Source organism: Scardinius erythrophthalmus, assembly GCF_964197995.2.
Source record: "Scardinius erythrophthalmus genome assembly, chromosome: 7".
In the NCBI taxonomy this organism is placed as follows: domain Eukaryota; kingdom Metazoa; phylum Chordata; class Actinopteri; order Cypriniformes; family Leuciscidae; genus Scardinius; species Scardinius erythrophthalmus.
The window spans coordinates 14,292,238-14,311,974 of NC_138227.1; the positions used below are offsets into that span (position 1 = coordinate 14,292,238).

General features: G+C 38.3%; 2 protein-coding genes across 2 annotated transcripts in view; both read right to left on the reverse strand.

Annotated features, from left to right (window-relative positions):
• The window catches only part of LOC308693715 (E3 ubiquitin-protein ligase TRIM39-like), a gene marked incomplete at both ends in the record, with an annotated part of 764,022 nt that overhangs the window by 45,495 nt on the left and 698,790 nt on the right, over nt 1–19,737 (reverse strand). The window lies entirely within an intron of this gene.
• On the reverse strand, nt 10,993–19,463 carry LOC308693210 (E3 ubiquitin-protein ligase TRIM39-like; the record flags this gene model as incomplete). Its single annotated transcript, XM_081370003.1, has 11 exons — nt 10,993–11,489; nt 12,154–12,396; nt 12,558–12,637; nt 12,812–12,851; nt 15,033–15,559; nt 15,648–15,683; nt 16,175–16,316; nt 16,393–16,626; nt 17,925–18,020; nt 18,113–18,666; nt 19,403–19,463. 11 exons carry the CDS (start codon nt 19,461–19,463, stop codon nt 11,328–11,330), a joined length of 2,175 nt encoding a protein of 724 aa, XP_081226129.1. The 3' UTR covers nt 10,993–11,327.

The window sequence follows — 19,737 nt, forward strand, 5'->3', positions numbered from 1 at the left end:
TAATAAATCAGTGACCTGTGCTCGAAAAGCAAACTCACGTATTTCAATGAGGGACAGTGCTTTGAAAAAGCTGGTTAACTTGATCTGCATGGTGTATGAGTTGATGAGTACTTTCTTCAGGCTTATGTCATTATGATAAACACCCTGTTCACTGCAGTACTGTAACGCAGCGACGAGTTTCTGCATGATGTCTTTTGCTTCTGCTTCAGCCAGACAACCTCCTTTTCTTTTGATGAAATCACACAAGGTTATGGCGGTACCTGGATGTTCCATAATTAAGATGTCGTGCTCTTCCAGGTCAAACCATTCATATAACTTTACGACATGGTCGCTTTGTTCCACCATCCGCATTATAGCTGCCTCTCGACACAAATGTCTGGAATCCCCAATCTAAAAGAAGAGATTGACAAAAGGGTTAGTTGACTCCTAACCTCAAACCTCCTTACTAAAGAGTGAGGGAAATTCAACAAGAATAAATTAACTTTACAAGTACTTTACAACTGACGCTTCAAGGCTTTGATTGTCTATTTCAGTTTTATCTTATGCTGTCTACATATAGAATTATCAATTACCGAATAACAATTTAATAAATTATTCTTATTAGTAATTTTCATGGAGAATAAAATCATTTCAACTTACGTGGAAATCAAACTGGCATTTCTTAACAAATTTGATGAGCACCTGAAAAAAAGGAGAAAATAATTGTAAACGTAAGTGAACTGATTCATTTTTGTTGTTTACATGATAATCTACAATCTTTTTTAAAACATGTTTTGATCAAAACTGTAAACACTGATGTTTATGTCAGGACTCGAAAGACAGAAGAAAACAAGAGGCAAAATTTTTGGTGTATCCAGAAAGAGCAACATACATGTTCGCCATCTGATCTTCGAATTCCTTCATGGACAATGCCATGGGGTTTCGATGACAGTTTCTTTCCCACTTTATAAAGAGAGTCAAAGGATCCTGAAAAACACACAACAGCTTATGACTAAACACACCTGTGTAGATCAGGCGAGGAGGAACCAACCAGTGTGAAGATCACAAATAAAATCAGTAAACAGGCTGAAATTGACACACATGGATAATTAGCAGGTTTTGCATTTAAGTTCACTAGTGCAAAATGCCCGTGCAAAATCAGTTTTTGTGTGTGTTTTTAGTAATCGTTGGTTTGGTGTGATTGAATGCTCATTGTTACAATTACACAGCAAAAGTTCAGTGACATTTTTATTTGTGCATGGTAGAAAGCACACAGTGAACTCCGAGAAAACACTATGCTTGAGCAAACAGTTTGTGAAAAGGCTACTACAAATGATGCCCGTGAAAGAGACTGTGAACGCATTGAATAGGATATGTTTAGTTGGTGAATAGCATAGGCTACTATTACACAGTAGTGATAATGTTAAGCGTACCAGAATGAAATATAATATTCAGAAGTAAACAGCATAGCTGACATATAGATTCAGTTTACATCCACAAATGATGTAATGATCTAATGTTTATTTTTAAACCACAACCTCAGAAACACTGACCGACAATGTCCTAATTTCATTTACCTGTTGGGTTGATCTTCACAGGTCCATCTCTTGGGCTACTATCTGTGTCTGGAGTCGGCTCCTTGGTGGGTGTTTGTGGACAATCCTGCAATAACACATCAGCGCTAGTCGAAGTTTGTGTGTAATCATCAACTATTGGCTCAGTCTCTGGCACATCTGTGTCTGGAGTCGGCTCCTTGATGGGTGTTTGTGGACAATCCTGCAATAACACATCAGCGCTGGTCGAAGTTTGTGTGTAATCATCAACTATTGGCTCAGTCTCTGGCACATCTGTGTCTAGAGTCGGCTCCAAGGTCGAAGTTTCCATTTCCTCAAACTGCATGTAGCCTAAGGAAAAATTAAATCTAACATCAGAAACATCAGGCTGAAACGGAGTTAGTAAGTTACCTATGATCAAGCGCGTGAACTCGACAATCGACTACTGTGGACTTCGACCGAAAACAGGAAGTAAATACAGGTATGTGCGCTGGCTGAATTAACATCACTTTTATTCATATCTTTCACATCTACTGCAGTTAGAATGTCCCGCGTTCACTCCGAAGGAATCACTCACATGACCTGTGCACTTGTAATGACACATCAAGGATGTTAAGAGGCTAAAAGCAGGTTTAAAACTTGCCCCATTTACCGGTAAATCAACAGGGTGCAAATTTTAAAAAGAGGATAACACGGTGTAGGCAACAAATTTACAAAAAAATGAGCTCAATGTTAAAATTGACCAGAGTTCTCCTTTAACTAATGTTAACAAATACAACTTTTAATACAAATTTTAATTATGTTTTAGTAAATGCTGAAATATTAACTAAGATTAATAAATGGTGTAGAAGTGCAGTTCATTATTAGTTCATGTTAACAAATTAAACTAATGAAACCTTATTGTAAAGTGTTACTGATTTCATGATAGCTAACACTTTAATGAATACATAGCCTACATACAATTTATAACATCAACATTACTAAACATGAATTTCTCATATTTACCTACTTGATTCTCTGTTTTGTTTGGTAAAGTAAATCATATTTAGTAATATTATCATCATTTCCCTATTTTTGTTTGATGTGTTATGCATTCTAATTGTATCAACATCTTTTCATTGGTATTGGTAATGAAGAGAGGCTCTCTGACCGACTGCTGCTCTCCATCGAGCGAGATATTACAAATGATTGTGAGGACGTCATTAAAATATATAAAAACACAACAGACAGACGGGGTACTGCTTTAAATACAGTTTTTAACGTTTTTAAAAAAAGTGCCCTTTTTGGTCCATCTGCCCAAACAAACATAAAATCTCACAGCATTAGCTATAAAATGGAGTTTGCAAGCCTATGAACAGTGGAGGAAAACTAGCACTGGCTTTTGGGTAATAGATAAATAAATATGTAAGAGAATCGATTTTGTATCGACCTGTAAAAAAACGATTAATCGAAAAATATTTTTTTTGCCCAGCCCTAGATAATACTATTATAGTATTAAAATAATAGACAACAAAATAAATGGAGTTTTTTCCATCTAAAGTATTTAAAGAGTTTTCAACAGAGAACAGCGAAACGCTTCTTACCGAGAAACCGTCATATGAGTCCAGCGGCGATCAGGCCCGTAAGAACCAGAGGGATGATCAGAGAAGAGCCTGAAAACACAGGAGAAATAAGCAGAGAATATGATCACTTTGAGCTAATTATATTAGTTGTATCCCTTTGTTGGTTACAAATGTCTCTACTCAAACCAATACTTTCTCCAATTCTTAGCCCTTGATTCTCTTTCGTGAAATGATGTATGTATGGGACTAGTATTTCTTTTTTTCTTTTTTTTTTTTTTGGTAAAGGGGACCTTTTATCTATTAAGTTTATATTTTCTTTAAGATTATGTAACTTCTGTATGTAAAAGTCTGTATCATTAAATGGTAACTTGTCTTTCTGTTGTTATTTTTTAGATGTTTGTTGTAACTATATGCTTAAATGTAATTCAAAATACTTTAGTAAAACCATGGCTAAACTGTGGTTATACAACCAATTTGTGGTACATGGTTTAAAAAATAATAATTAATAAGGGATACATAATGCAGGACAGAATTCAACCATTAAAGAAGAGAACTAAAAAACATTTAATCCAGAGTTTCTGACAGTAATTACACATGTGGAAACTACCGTTGTCCCACATCTTTTTGGTACTTGGAGCTGCACGATTCTGGCTAAAATGAGAATCACTTTTTTTTTTTTTTTTTTGCTTGGAATCAAGATCACGATTCTGAAAAGCTTTATTATTTTAAAGATCTACAACTCTTGAACATTAGGTTACCACACAGGATAGAAACAAAATAAGACATAATTCTCTTGCTTCAGTCAAATTTAAATAAATGCAGTAAACAAAAAGAATGTAATATTTAAATAAATAAAAAATGACAATTAAACATTGACAACATTCAAGGTATTACGCCAGGCTAGACCTATTACAGATTCTTAGCAAGAAACAATATCAACATTTTAGGGTATGGTGTTGCGTTGAATAGCGTTGCTTTTATAGACGTTTGTTTCGTCTGGCCGCTGGTACTTGTGATTGAGCAGTTTTGTTTTTAACCATCTCATACTGTTAGTTTAAGATAAGTGTTTAATTGAGATAAGTTTATCATAACTTTGCTTTTCATTTATTACTTAAAGCTCAGTTGAAGTTTTTCGATAGCTAACGTTACTACATTAAAAACTACTAGCCTAACTGATAAAGTTCACACATTATTTAAAACAAGTGAACAGTCAGTAATAAAATAAGAACAAATACACAAATTACAAGCAGAGATGAATACTAAATGACAAAGTTTACAAAGTCTAACAGTATATTCAGGTAGCCTACAGAAATTAATAATTCAACTTAAATGTAAAATAACACTATTTGTCACTGTATAAATTAAATATAGTTTAATCTTTGTTAAAGCTGTATTTTATTGTTTTATTTATATCAATGACACAGAAAACAACAATATTAATTGTGTGCTGTCACTTTAAGACTATGGACCGAGAAAAAACTGACAAATATCCGTTTCTTTCTCAGATGTTCTCATATGACATAAACGAGAGAATACTTGTCGAGGCGGTCATTAGGCCGCTATTTTGACAATTTTGTGTTTATGTGTCCGTTATGTGTCCGTATGATGGTTAAATTTAGCAGTTAATCCGCGAATCACATGCGTTACTGGCGAACCAAATCTAACGTTAGTGCGATCCGTGTTAAATATCATTGGCAGAATTGTACAAATGCAGGATTAGATCGCGTGGTGGGGTTGAATCGAGATTGCGATCTTTTAACGATTAATCGTGCAGCTGGGACAGTTATTTCTGCATGTTTAAGTTACCTGTCATGTTCTCCGCAGGCTCGTATAGGCTGAAGATGGCGTCTGCCACTTTTAACACAGCAGCGCTGGCCCAATTTAACATTTCCATCGTGTCGACTATTGTTTTATATTGTTTTATATCTAGATAATCCGCTTGTAAACTGTATTTAATTAACTTTACTGTATTTGTCTGTAAACTGTCTGTGTGTTTACTTTTCACTATTACCCGCCTGTGACATCATGAACAGAACTGGCGCGCATGTGACGTCACAGAACCCGTCAAGGTCGAAGGTCGAAGCTGCTGCCAAAGCTAGTTCACACTACAGGATTTTAAGCCCGATTTGCAAATAACGGATGTGAATTATAGAAATGTGAGAGTGTGCTATATGCTAGGTTGACCACATGGAATATATTATATTTTAAAGTATATTAAAATAGAAAACCATTATTTTAAATTGTAAAATTATTTCACAGTATTAGTTTTTTCTGTATTATTGATCAAATAAATGCTGCCTTGATGAACACATGAGACTTTGTTCAAAAACATAAAAAATAGTAATGTTTCCTAACTTTTGACCATTATTGTATGTATATATTTATGATAAAAATTAAAGTAGAAATTATCAATATATTTTACATTTAAAAACACATATTTTGTAAATTAATAATAATATTTAAATAAAACAAATTGTTATGGCGTCTCCAAATTTCATTCTCATGGTCAAAAGCCCAGTGAGGAGTTTTTGTTGTTGTAAGTTCCCACATTCACCAGCTGGGGGCGCTTCACTGTTACATGTTATGTTATGGCTAATTCACACTAATATCACCAGATGATTATACATCACATCTCAGATATTCCACGAATCCACAACCTGCCAAACGAGAAAACCAACACTAACAGGCTTCTTTGAGTGTGAACAGAAGCTGCGTTTGTCTGAGTGTTTGACAGACGCAGCAACTACTTTCCTGCAGGGCATGATGGGTAATTATGAAGCCACATGATGAGTTTCCTGTGAGCTTCTCACATTCAACAGCTGTGGATTATTATGAATTCATTGTAATAAGTAATTAGTCATTGACACGGGTGTAGAGTAACCCTTACCATAACTCTTGACAGACCTGAGTTTTAATGACAGACTGAGTGAAAGGTTTCCCAGCCGTGGACTGAGTTAACTAAAGTTCATCAGGCAGTATATTCAGTCATTTGAACTTTTTTGCATTCTTTTACCTTAAGACAATCACATTTTAAAGTAGTCCTTTTATGCTTATTTACATGTTCATCTTTCTTTAGTGTGTAATGTTGCTGTTCAAAAATCTGCAAAGTTTCAAAGTTCTTCTCTATATCAGTGTCAGTGTTTCTGAACTCCTGAAACGCCTCCATTGTAGTCTTGAGTTTTCTTCCAGGAACGAACACGTCACAATATTCCTCATTTAAATAATTCATACCAGAATAAAGGGGCGGGGCCTGGTTGAGTTAGTTAGTAGTGTGTTAAACTGGCGGTTATGGTAAGGGGTGGGACATTTCCCAAACACACTCGAAGCGCTCGACCAATCACAACACACTGATCTAGCCGACCAATCAGAGCACAGTGTGCTTTTCAGAAGGAGGGGCTTCACAGAGACAGGAACTAAACAGTGGTGCGTTGTTTCTCGTAACTCGCTGATTAACTGTCATAGTGCGATGCAAAAGACTTTGTAAAAGGGCATATGTCCTCTTTAACACAGCAATTCAGGACACTAAGGCCCAGAGATTTTTTCACGTTTTCTGCACTGATTCTGCTTGGAAATCTGTTATTCTAATGGATTTTTTTTTAAGCGTCATTTAAATAGTTTGTATTCAAACTGTCAGTATGATAGCATGATGATGGACACGAATCATTAATAAAAAATGGCTTATTGACACTTGCCTTTTCATCCAGTCAAGTAAAGGAGCAGGAGCAGGATCGGCAACATTGTAGGATTTCAAACACTCAGTCTGCTTCCTTTTTGTATTTGACAGGACCTTGAGACACAAACAAATGTTCTTTTAGTCAAATAAAAGACACTCTTCTAGTTGCTCTCTTAAAGTGCTGTGGTAATTCTGATAGTAAAGTCTGGCTGGTGCTCTAAAACATGTTTGGTCGACAAGGAGTGACTAGATTAAGTGCTGAGATCCTTCAATCACATGTTGACCTTGCTTTTAGAAGTTCAGGATTATCCCTAGAATGCATTAAGAGCGTGTGTGTGTGTGTGTGTGTGTGTGTGTGTGTGTGTGTCTGCATTGCGATTTTAATGTCCAAAAAATTAAACAAAAAAAGGGGTCAAGGAAATTAAAGTGCAAGAACTAGTTACCCGATTTTCCCTGTCAAAGAATTTCAGTAAAGGCACAGAAATCAATTTGGCTGTATAGAAAAATTCTACTTTTACTCCTCCTGGGTGAGTGGAGGCTCCAGAGACCAGCAAGGAAACCTGGCAACACGATACAGACACTACTCGTGCGTATCATTAACTTCCTTAAAGGAAAATCAGTCCAGCTCCACTCTGTTTTGAACTTTCTAACCCCTCTGAAGGATCCATCCTCTCTCATAATGCACCAGGATTCCTCTATGACCTTCCCAGGAGAAGACCTTCATATCTTTCATGGATCAGCTGCAGGTCAGTTGGCCTATTTTCTCGGATATAGGTGGAAGTGTTCCTTAACAACATAAAACATGATTCCAAGTTACTGTAAACACAACTCAGTGACGTTATTCTCTTTGAATATTTTATTAAAAATACATAAATATGACATTGCATAGACTACACTACTGCTCAAAAGTTTGGAATCATCAGTATTTATTTTATATTTTTAAAAAGAAGTCTCTTCTGCTCTCCAGTGCTGCATTTATTTGATTTCTCCAGTCTTCAGTGATCAAATTTAATGTGACAGTATACACGGAAAATATACTTAAACTTAAAATGAATTTAGGGTATGTTTACACGACAACAAATTTACTAAAAATGGAAAAAAATTTCCCTCGAAAAAAAATGACCAAAAGACAAGATCACATGAAGGGCAGGGGAAATCACATGACCCACCAGGAAACAAGACTGACAAATATTGGAATAAAAGACAAGAAAGCATAAACATAACCAAAACCTAAGACAGCCGTGTCATCTGAATTCCTATTTTTTTATTTAAAAATGTATACATGCCCACTTTTAGTCTCAAAACCTATAAACCTATAAAACGCCTCGGTTACGACTGTAACCTCGGTTCCCTGAAGAGGGAACGAGCATTGCGTCGAGATTGACGCTATGGGGAATGCTTTGCGTGATGATGTCTTGAAGCACTTGTAAAATCAGTATAATGGTATGGCGTAACGTCAGATGCGGGTGACGTCACGAACCAGAAAGCTATAAAGCCTGCTCGAAAACAGAGAGCGTCAGCTTCGTACAGTCTGAAGGAGTCGCTGACAGGCATAAAGGAGATATGGCAAGGTGACGCAATGCTCATTCCCTCTTCAGGGAACCGAGGTTAGAGTCGTAACCGAGGCGTTCCCGTTCAAGGGAACACGCGTTGCGTCGAGATTGGCGCTATCGGGAACGTCTACCAACGCCACCATAGCTACAAATGTCTGTCCTGTGTGAAATCGAGTGAGCAGCACTAGGAAGACAAAACCTGAGACCCTGGTGTAGAGTCTAAGTCCAGAAAGAAAAATCTGACGAAGGTATGCGGTGAGGACCAGCCTGCCGCATCACAAACGTCCTATAGGGAAACTCCTGATATAAGGGCCTTGTAGGCCGCCATACTCCTTGTAGAGTGGGACCGGACAGCCAAAGGAGAAGGCTGTCCGGCCACCTCATAAGCAAGTGAAATGGCCCCAACCACCCACTTGCTCATTCTTTGCTTAGAGATGCAGGGGACCCAAAACACACAAACAGTCGATCGGTTTTACACCAGGACCCCCATAAACTGAGGTGGGCAAGACCCAAACTGTATTTGATACCCTTTTTCTACGGTCTGCAGGACCCAACGAGAAACATTTGGCAGTAGCTTCCATGCTGTCAAAAATTCTACTAGAGGTACCAGTCCTGTAATGGTGGACCGGCAGGGAACGACTGAACAGACTGCTCTGAAACCCTCCTCAGAGTGGGTGGGCATTTTTTCCCCACAGCCTTCTTGGCGATAATAACGGTCCGTGTGACGTACTTTTGTACAAGCCCCTTGCACGACTGTTGACTGACACTGCAGAATTAGCATGGCCCCGCCCTGAGTGAGCTTAACACAGTCCAACATTGTTTTGATGCGGGGCAGCTGTAGACAAGAATGTCTTCTAAAGCGATTGGGGTGTTTCGTTGTTGGATGTTACCCTGGAAATCCAGAGTTCTCCAGAGAGCACAAGTTAAATTTGCTCAGCGAGTTACTCTGGCTTCGAGTAATGATGCTCATTAAATATGCCCTTGTATCCGAGCTGCACCAATCACATCCGGTTATCTGATATAGGCGGGCCAGAGGCGAGCTAAACAGAAGACGACAGCGCGGTGACGTTGAAGTCATTAGTAAACATTGCAAGATGGCTATGGATGAACACCAGTTGTCTGAAATGGCTTGAAATGAAGTGTTATCCAATAGCCCAGTTGCATGCAGTGAGATTTTCAAATGCATGCTTGGTGCCGCCCCTCGAGCTGGCCGATTTTCATTCGTCGATGCCAGACCGTTAATCTTTCAGATTTAGGTCTGGATTTCCAGGCTAGTTGGATGTAAGAATGAACATAGCCATCTTCATTTACTCTCGTTGTTACTCGAGGATGGATCAGATTACTCTTCACAAAACACAAATTATTCCTTAAAATTTAAAACTTTTTAAATAAGCTCTTTAAAGTTATACATTGATGCGAGTATCACACTTACAACATGTTGTGTCGCTGTTTAAAATATTTGATACACCTTGTGTTGAGTTCAGTTATGATGTAGGTGAGCAGGAGTGGAAAAGTGAATTTTTGGTTTGACAAGGGGCCAATAGCCAACATTTGTTTGCCAGACTGTAATGGAAAAGACTGGGAAGGGGCCTCACTCTTGAGTATTAAAATGTACATTGAAGGTACATTGTACATTGTTTAAAAAGGGAGGTGTACAAATGCAATAATATTTTGATTGCCAATTAATTTGTTCATTTTTACTTTTAACTATGAACAGGAAAACATTTAATTTTTTTCAGAAATATGACCGTTCCCTACCCATTATCCACATGCAACCCAAGCACAACCCCTGGAAATAAAGTAGAAATTAAGGTAGTTGAGTGAAAGCATCGTAGTTTGTTTAATTCATGCTTAGAGGAAGGCACAGAGGCCATGGCAAGAAGATAACATATCCAGCATCCAGTTGACCACATAAACATGCTTTATTTCAACATCCAAAATAATTAAAAACATCCTGAAATACTATACATGTACAAAATAAGTACAGATCCTTTGTTGGGTTTATTTCTTCCGTGCACTTTTTTTTTTGCCGCCTCATTTAAGTTTTTATAAAGAAACCTTTGACTGAAAACAAATCAAACAAACTAAAACAAAAATAAAATAGAAAAAAAGATGTGCATTGCATTTTGAAAGTAGAAATAAAATCCGGAAATGGGGGGGGGGGTGGCACGTACAGACAAAAATAAGACTTCTCTAGAAACTTCAGGAAGGGGAAATGGAAATGAGACGAACTGGCAATCAGTCCATCCACTTAACCCATATCAGATTAAGTGCAAATCTACAGTAACCGACCTATCCTGCTGTTTTATTCTCCTCATCCGCTGACACTTTGATAAGAGAAATTGCATCACATTGACATCAAGACATTCTGTTGACATTTAGCACCAAAAAGGCCCTGCAAGTGTAAGTGACGGTATAAAAATGAGTTTGTTTTCTCTCAGATACAAACACACCACAGACAGGACCTGGAGAGGAAGTAGCACCTTTTCATTCCTGTTACTAATCGTTCACTTCGGTTGAATAAAAAAACTGCCCTCGTTTCCCCCAAAATCTCCATTCACTTTTTTGTCCTGAGGTAGCCGTTATATATCAAGATGACGTCATACCATTGACCTAAATCTGTTCCCTATGTGATGCTTTACTTTCAGTTAGAAGGAACAAGACACTTGGCTGTCGTTTGTCATATTTATTCAACACCAGAGAATGGTATATTAGCATTTGCTTGTTTTTCATTGTCCTTTTGCAGTGGTCAAAAAAAGTCACCAGGTAGTTTTCCTGCGGACTCCAGGGGGCGGGGCGTTTTACAAGTATATATTATTTTCTTGTCAGCTGACGCAAAGGATTCTCATGAAGTGTCCATGATGGTGATACAGGCTAATGTAGTGGTCCTCGATTTTGTTTTTAAGAATGTTTCTCAAGATGGGAATCACAACAAGCGCCGTCTTCAAGGATTCAGGTTTAAGCACATGGACCGATTGCAGCCGAATTAGAGTTCAGGCTTTTTTTTTTAATGAACAGGAAAAGATTTGAAGATGACTGCTAGAAAAAAAACAGCAAAGTCATGTCCGGGAGCACCAATGTCCATAGGAGCGATATCAATGATTGGCAGACGAGATGTTTTCGTTGTCTTATAGTCAATGACTGTCTTGCCCCATGTGCCAGTGTGTGACTGTGGAAAACAAACAAACAAAAAAGGACAAATTAATTATGATAAGATTAATAGAATGCTGCAGGGATGACGTATTTGTGTAGTTTAGCACGCAATCGTCCTGAAGTCAATGGGTTTTTGATTAAATGCCTGAAATAAGGTCTGTGGTGAACACAAGCTCTTTTCTTTTCACGAGCACAATTTTCTTGTCTAACAAGTAGACATTAAACATCATCAGCCGAACACATAAACTCATCTACTCACAAGATGCTTTCACAGCCTCATTGTGTTTGTAACCGCACGCTTGCAAAATTTTCTCTATTGCAAACTCAATCTTTCAGAGAAAATGTTTCTTTTCTTTTTTTTTAAAAGACTGAGAGTTGTCGAAATCTTAACTGTGGTGCAGTTCATTTAAAGCCTACATTTAGCTTTTTACTTATGATTGTGTTTAGGCATCAAAATTCATAAAATTAAGTTTATCATGATGAGCAAAACGTTATTTTCTCCAATAATCCTACTGGCTTTTTGTCGAAGGAACCAGGGTGATGCATTGCAAACATATAGGCTGGACTACAAAAACACGTCATCTCTGCAGTGCTCTGTTTGAGTAACATTATGAGGAAGCAAAGGAACACAAATATGGGGGCAAAAGAAAAAGCAATGGCAGAGATGGTGGTGTGCTCACCGTGCAGCCATCCTCGCTGACTCTGTATGTAAAGCGGCTGTTGCCCTCGGCTCTGATCTCGATGTCGTTGGAGCCCTGCAGGAGCAGAGCCTTCTTCAGGTTGCCCGTGGCCTCGTCCATGTAGGCGATGCTGTTCTTGCAGTGGTAGGAGATGTTCTGAGAAGCCTCGTTGGACATCAGGCGCATGAAGGTCAGCTGGATGTTAACATACTCTGGATCAGAGCCATCGCTGCCATACTGGAACTACATAGAAGACAACACATTACGTCCTGTATTCATCAGCGAGTCTGCATTCATTCCTTTCAAAAAACAAAGAGTTTAAAACTACAACAACAGAAAATAAAATTAACAATTATTTTAAAAATGACTTTAGCAGTAGTTTGAGGTGTGTGGTCTAACTGTACCTGTTTGGAGATGGCATCAGTGGATCGTAGATTCGTAGGAGCAGGTCTTGGCACACAAAATATTCTCTGGAAGGCTGTGCCTAGTTCATCAATAGAGGATTATGGTCTTACTACAACTTCAGTGAAGCAAACTCAATAATGCAAAGCACGGTATCATATTGAAACCTGGGTTTTACCCAAATTTACTCCAGTTTGATATACCAAAACAGACCAATAACCAGTTCAGTAAAATGTCTTATATTTCCATCACTTACCTGTGTATGAGTTTTCAGCGGTGCTGTTACGGCCCTTTATCTAATTTGGCTCGTTAAAACACATGTAAGACAAGGACCGTACATATTAAGAATCACAGACGATTGGGTGAGGTTTCAAAGTGTATTGTTTCTTTTAATGAAACACATGAGAGAGCGCACCAACAATAAACAATAAATCAAACTAATAGCACAGGTAGGGCAGCAAAAGGAAAACAGAAAGCCTGACTATCTAACTCTGTAAGCAAGATCTTATCTACTCCCGAAGAAAACAACAAACAGAGTGAGTCTTCCGGGCCACTGCTTTCCTACGCTGTGTTAACTAAATAATAAAAGTGATCAAAGAAAATACCCACTACCTGGCTTGAAAATAACAAATAAAACTCAGTCCATGATCTGGAACAGCCGAGGCGAAGATCGTGGACTGCTCGCCATGTGGTAAGAAACCCCAGCTGTCACTGATCAGAAGGGTGGAGGCAGCTAGAGCAGCGAGCGTCGCGGGAGCATGAGAGAACCGAGAGAGAGCCGAGAGCGAGCCGAGAGCGAGCCGAGAGACCCCAGCCTCAATTCCGGACCGGCTTAAATACGGGGTTTCCCATGACGTCATTCATGACTGCACCTGCGATCTCAGATAGAACAATTAACATTCGCAATTTAAAGCACCACCACATAACACCCTCACCCTTAAATAATTAATTGTAGGGTGAAAATATATATCTTACCTCAGAGACTGCAATTAATTTAGATGCGAGATAAAGCATCCGCAACCACGTTATCCTTACCCCGAATGTGACGAATGTCAAGCTCAAAAGGCTGTAGGAATAAACTCCAACGCATCAAACGTTGATTGTTATTTTTCATCCGATCAATAAAAATCAAGGGATTGTGATCCGTGTAAACAGTCAGTGGGTACGAAACAGAACCAACGTAAACGTTGGATATTCCTGAGCTAAGGCATCAGCAACAGTAAGACACAGAAAAGGATCATCAGTTACCTCAGGGCTAGCAAAAACTTTTCCTCCCGCTAAGTCATTCCCTAAGATAAACGTGACATCTCGAACGGGAAGACATGGTCGCACTCCAACAACAACGCGGCCAGACACAAGGGAAGATTCAATTTCGATCTCGTGCAAAGGTACCTTAACGAAGCCCATCTCAAATCCTTGTACTAAGACACTTGAACCAACAGAGCTCTCATCAGACAACGGCAATATTCCTTCCAGAATAAAACTCTGAGCAGCGCCTGTATCACGAAGTATCTTGACTGGTTTGCGCGAAGCACTACCTGACAAAGATACAAATCCGTCCATCAAAAACGGCACATATCCCTCATTTTCACACATGTCAGCTTCCGAAGCTAACAACTCAAGTCCTTCCACTTGTGGCATGGACGTCATCAATAAACCTACCGGTTTAGGAACACGGTTTTTCTTTTTGAGCACACTGCACTCAGAAATAATGTGTCCGCGTTTCTTACAATAGAAACAAACGGGTGAGAAACTCGGCCGCTGGATCCAAACGTCAAAATACATACATCTTAGACTGCCTGAATAAATAATGTTTTTTAATGAAAACAATGGTTTTATATTTTGCCAAACTGTTCAGTTGAGTTTTACGTCACCTGAAAGATTTCTAATGCAATAATGTCATAGCTCCTCCCATCATTTCTCATGGATATGAAGCACATCAAAATGTACCGCTATATTGAATATGTTAGATCATGATGTAGATGTTTTGTCACAACTTTTATTGCATATTTCACATATTGTTTGCATTTACACATAATTATTAACATCATTACTTTACGATTAATTATTAAATAATAATAATGTTTGTTCCTGTGCATCTATCCCTCACTGCTTCGTCTTTATTCAGAAATTAAATATGCTATTGTTTATATTTATTGTTTAATCTAAATGCTCTTCCTGTATGTACTGGATGGTCCCTTCACCTTGAATTAAAGAAATTAACACAGATGTTTGTTTAGATACAACATTTTACATGAAATTTTACTTTCACAGCTAAAGCAACAGAAAGAAAATGGCTTGAGCAAACATTTCTGGCCCTTCAGGGAAAAAAAAAAAGAATATTTAACAGCAACAAAAAAAAAATATAGCAGATTTTCAAAGCTGGAAAACATTGTTTGACAACAAATATTCATAGCACTAACTTGTTATTTTCATATTCTTATTGGTGCATTGGGTGTAAATGCATTTTATCTGACATGTGAGATGATCAGTGGCGCTGCATTTTCACCTTCATTATCACCAGGGCTAAAGAATGGGTAGAGTTTCTCAGTGAAAGACTGACCAGTGAAAGAATAAATGTGAGATCTGGACTCCACATCATAAAAGGAAACCAGACCCTCCTCATAATCCACAAACACACCCACTACCTGAGGCTTCACTCTCAGAGACAGAGAGACAGGAGTAGATCCTAAAGCCTGATAGTGATCCTCAGTCCTCAGAACCACAGTCCAGTATCCATTCTCAGGACTCAGTGTAATCATTCCCTTCCTGTTAATGGATTCTCTGGCCACTCCTAAATCCCACTCAGTCTTTCCCTTGACCTGCACCTCAAAATAAAATCTCCCTGAGCTGAATCCCTCTTTTGCCAGGACATTGCAACAATAATCAAACCTCTTTGTATTGTCTATGAATTCAAGCTCAATATCTCCATATGTCACTTGTTTTCCATCATCAGACAGGATGAGTATTGGATGAGCCGTTTCAGGATCCAGAATCACATCCACTGAGAGAGAGACAAAGATCTGAATCACAAATTTAAAATAAAAGTTTTTAATTGAATTAAAAATAAGTATTAAAACAAAATATTGTACCTGCATATCGTTGTATCCTCTTCAGCTCTGAGGAGACTAATGACGATAAAGATTTGTATCAATTGTATGTTCAGCTTATGTGCTCTGATGGATGTTTGTGTCTCTATTGGTTTTCCTTATTACTGCCTATAACTGACACTAATGAATTTACATGTTTGTGGTGATATTGTGTATTTCTGTAGATTCTCTAAGAGGAGAAAAAGTGTATCAGGTGCCTTGACAGAAATTATCCAAAGGAGCAAATCTCTTCTTTTTTTTTAATTTTATAAATTAAAAAAAAAATTATTTTTGAGAAAAGCCCCTTATTTAAAATTGTATAAAACATAAATGTGAAGAAATAAGAATACAATTTAGACACAAGGGAAAGTTGTCTTGTTCAGAGTAAAGCCCTTAATGTGACTGAACTGATAATGGATATGCAAGTTTACATTGTATGTTTGATTAATGATTCTTTCTTAATGATGTGCATGTGCTCTTTTCCCACATCAAAGACAGTTACTGTCAAAATAAGCCTGACATTCTCTCACCAGTTTTGTTGAGTTTCTCATCTAGAGTCTCCTGCAGCTGAGTCAAAGCTTTCCTCAGATCCGTCTCACTCTCATGAGTGTCACTGATACTGATCTCAGTCCAGCTGCTGGTGTGTGCAGGTCTGCTCATCGACGGGTAAATCTACAGCAGGAGAGAGCAGAAATCTCTCAGCATGGGGAGTGTTGTGCTGTGAGCAGACAGAAGGATCTACACTGACCTGTAGGAGGTGCAGGTGATCCTCAGTGTGTGAGAGACGCTCCAGCTCAGTGTCTCTCCTCTTTAGCTCAGTGATCTCCTGCTCCAGCTCTTTAATAAACTCTTCAGTCTGCTTCTCTGCTGCTCTCTGCTTCTGCTCCATCATCTCCAGCAGCTCAGACTGACATCTCTCAATGGAGCGGATCAGATCAGTGAAGAGCTCAATACTCTCTGCTTTCTCTTTCTCTGACGTCTCCTGATAAATCAAGGAATACATGATCTTTTATAGCAACGTCAGCACCTTTTTTACAAAGCAAATTAAAACATCATAATACATATAATATTTAACTTCATCAATTTTATTTTAAGTTAAAAAAACACACAAATACAATCTTTTTGATATTTCTAGTATTGTTTCTCCTAGACAGTAATCGGATTAAATGAAGGTCAAATAAAGACTTAAATAATTTTCTTCTCTATTTTTCCTTAAAAAGCACCCCAGTAACCTCAAATTTATATACTTTCAGAAAAGATCTCAACAGTGTCTCAAATGTCTTCAGATCTGCAAACAAAAGTCAGATATTTCTATGGCTATCCACATTCTTTGCATAGCTCAACAGTCCTGTATTTGTTTCCATTTTTATTTCTACTAAGGAATTTTACAAAACATCTTGAGTTCAAATATTTAAAGGGGGGGTGAAATGCTATTTCATGCATACTGAGTTTTTTACACTGGTAAAGAGTTGGATTCCCATGCTAAACATGGACAAAGTTTCAAAAACTAAGTTGTACGTTTGAAGGAGTATTTTTGTTCCAAAAATACTCCTTCCGGTTTGTCACAAGTTTCGGAAAGTTTTTTTCGAGTATGGCTCTGTCTTACGTAAGAGAGGGCGGAATTTCCTTATATGGGTCCTAAGGGCACTTCTCCGGTAAGATCGCGGGCGCGCGCGCACTCGTAAAACAGAGCAAGAGAGTGAAAGCAGTTCGCCATCAAAGCGCCCTGCCCGGCTTTTGGGAAGTCAGTGTCACCAAAGAAGTGTGTTTTTGGTTGCCAGGGCAAGACAACCCTGCACAGATTCCCAAAGAACCCAGCGTTAAGAAACCCGTGGATGGAGTTTGTTTTCCTGAGCATAAACGGAGTTGTGTAAGACTGTTGTTCCCTGCATTTCGACGATGATTGTTTTATAAACAAAGATCGACGGATTTGCAGATCGTCTAATGCTTAAGGATCGAGCAGTCACAATGATAAAGGTTCGCGGTCGTGCGTTGGAACGGTGAGTAAAACTGTTGAACAAATGTCTCTGTGTGTTGTTAGCTCGGCGCGTTAGCACAGCTTTAGCTTCGCCCACACGGCCCGCCCCCAGCCGCTCGTTTTTTTCCGGAAAGACTCGGTACAGCCAATCTTTCAATTAAAAATATAATAAAACGAAAGACTTTTTGGAGATATGAAGGATGCAATACTACTCTATAGGTACTCAAGATTAACAGGAGATTGAGTGAAAATGAGCATTCCCCCCCCCCCCCCCCCAACTAAAACATTGTGGTAAGACTCACTTTTCTGAGTTTTGCTGAGCTTTTGAGGTCTTGAATCCTCTTCATATGTTCCTGGATCATCTGCTTCACGTCTGTCTGCATCTTCTTCAGCTGAGGCTACAGACAGAACAGAACAAACACAGAGACTCAACAGATTCAAACCCATCCAATACAAATGTCTTGTAAAAAACATTTGTTGCTGTTGTTACCTTCATTTCTTTGCTCTCCTCCTCTATAGAAACAGTGTTGTGATTCCTGTGGTCTGTTACAGCACAGAGTAAACACACACATGTCTGATCATCTCTACAGAACAGCTCCAGAGGTTTCTCATGTTTCTGACAGATATGGTCCTCAAGATTCTCCACAGGATCGATCAGTTTGTGTTTCTTTAGCTTTGGGATTCTCTGATGAGGCTCCAGGTGAGTTTGACAGTAAGAGATCTGACACACCAGGCACATCTTCAGAGCTCTCATCTTTATATCATCACAGATGTCACAGAGAACCTCAGATTTACTCTGGCCAGACTTTTCCTTAATGAGCAGCACAACCTCTCTGAGTGCCGTGTTGATCTTGAGGTCAGGTCTTTTACTGAAATGTTCTTTACATAATGGACAGTTGTGGGTCTGACTGTTTTCCCAGCACTGGTTCAGACAGCTCTTACAGAAGTTGTGTCCACATGGAGTGCTGACTGGATCAGTGAATGGATACAGACAGATTGAGCACTGGAGCTCCTGTGCTAAAGGACCACTGGAGGATGACGGAGCTGGAGACGAAGATGAAAAAGCACTATTAATCACCAAAATTTAGAACTGATTTACACATAAAAATGATTACAGCAAAAACTCATCAACAATTAGGCTAGCAATTAGTAGGCTATTATACGTTTTTTTCATTCAGTTACTGACTTGTTAGAGGTCCATCCATACTCCTTCTGGCCTCGCTTTGTTTTATTAATGATTCTGCCATTTCTCTGTTCTCTTCAAGCCTAGGCCTATATAGGACAAAATCACCACACATTACACAAAATCAGCACAAAGAGTTATATCATGTAATGTAATATAAAGTTTAACTTACATTATTCTTCTTAATCTATGCATTTTCAACGTCAGATTTCACTTCTGTTTTCCCTAAGTCTGAAGTTCAAGTACTTCCTGGTTCTTAAGTCTCGACAAAAACACATTAAACTTTTCTTTAAAAAGAAGTAAATGATAGGCCCACTCTCAATCAGCAATAATTACAATTCTTAATTAATTTCAGTGAAGCAAACTTATCAGAATTTAGCTAATTGTTTGTGTACTTGACTAATGCATAAATCCTGGTTTTGCCCAATATTTTCCAGTTAGGCCAACTGAAGCAGACCTCAAACATTAAAAACCCATTCAGTAATTCAATATTACAATATCTCGTACTTAATAGAGCGTATCAGCCGTGGTCTTAGCTTAATATCTGAATAAATTTTCTGTTGTTTAAGAGAACAATTATTACGTTTTCAGACTGACTGTCGTTGATCAGTTTAGTTTCCCTTTCACTAAAGCTCTCGCTCACCTTCAATGACGTCATAGTCCCTCCCATCTTTTCTCAACATAACATCATTTAGTTACAGGTAATGTCAGATTGCAGGCTAGGCTACTGTAGAAACAACTTCATACGAAAGACATAAGTCCTCGAATTCAATAAAACCGCCCAATCAATCAATCAACCTTTATTTATACAGCGCTTTACAACACTCAAGGTGAACCAAAGTGCTTTCCAGGAAAAATAGATAAATAAATAAAAACAAAATATATAATGACAACAATATAATGCAAAATATAATAAAATATATATACAAAAT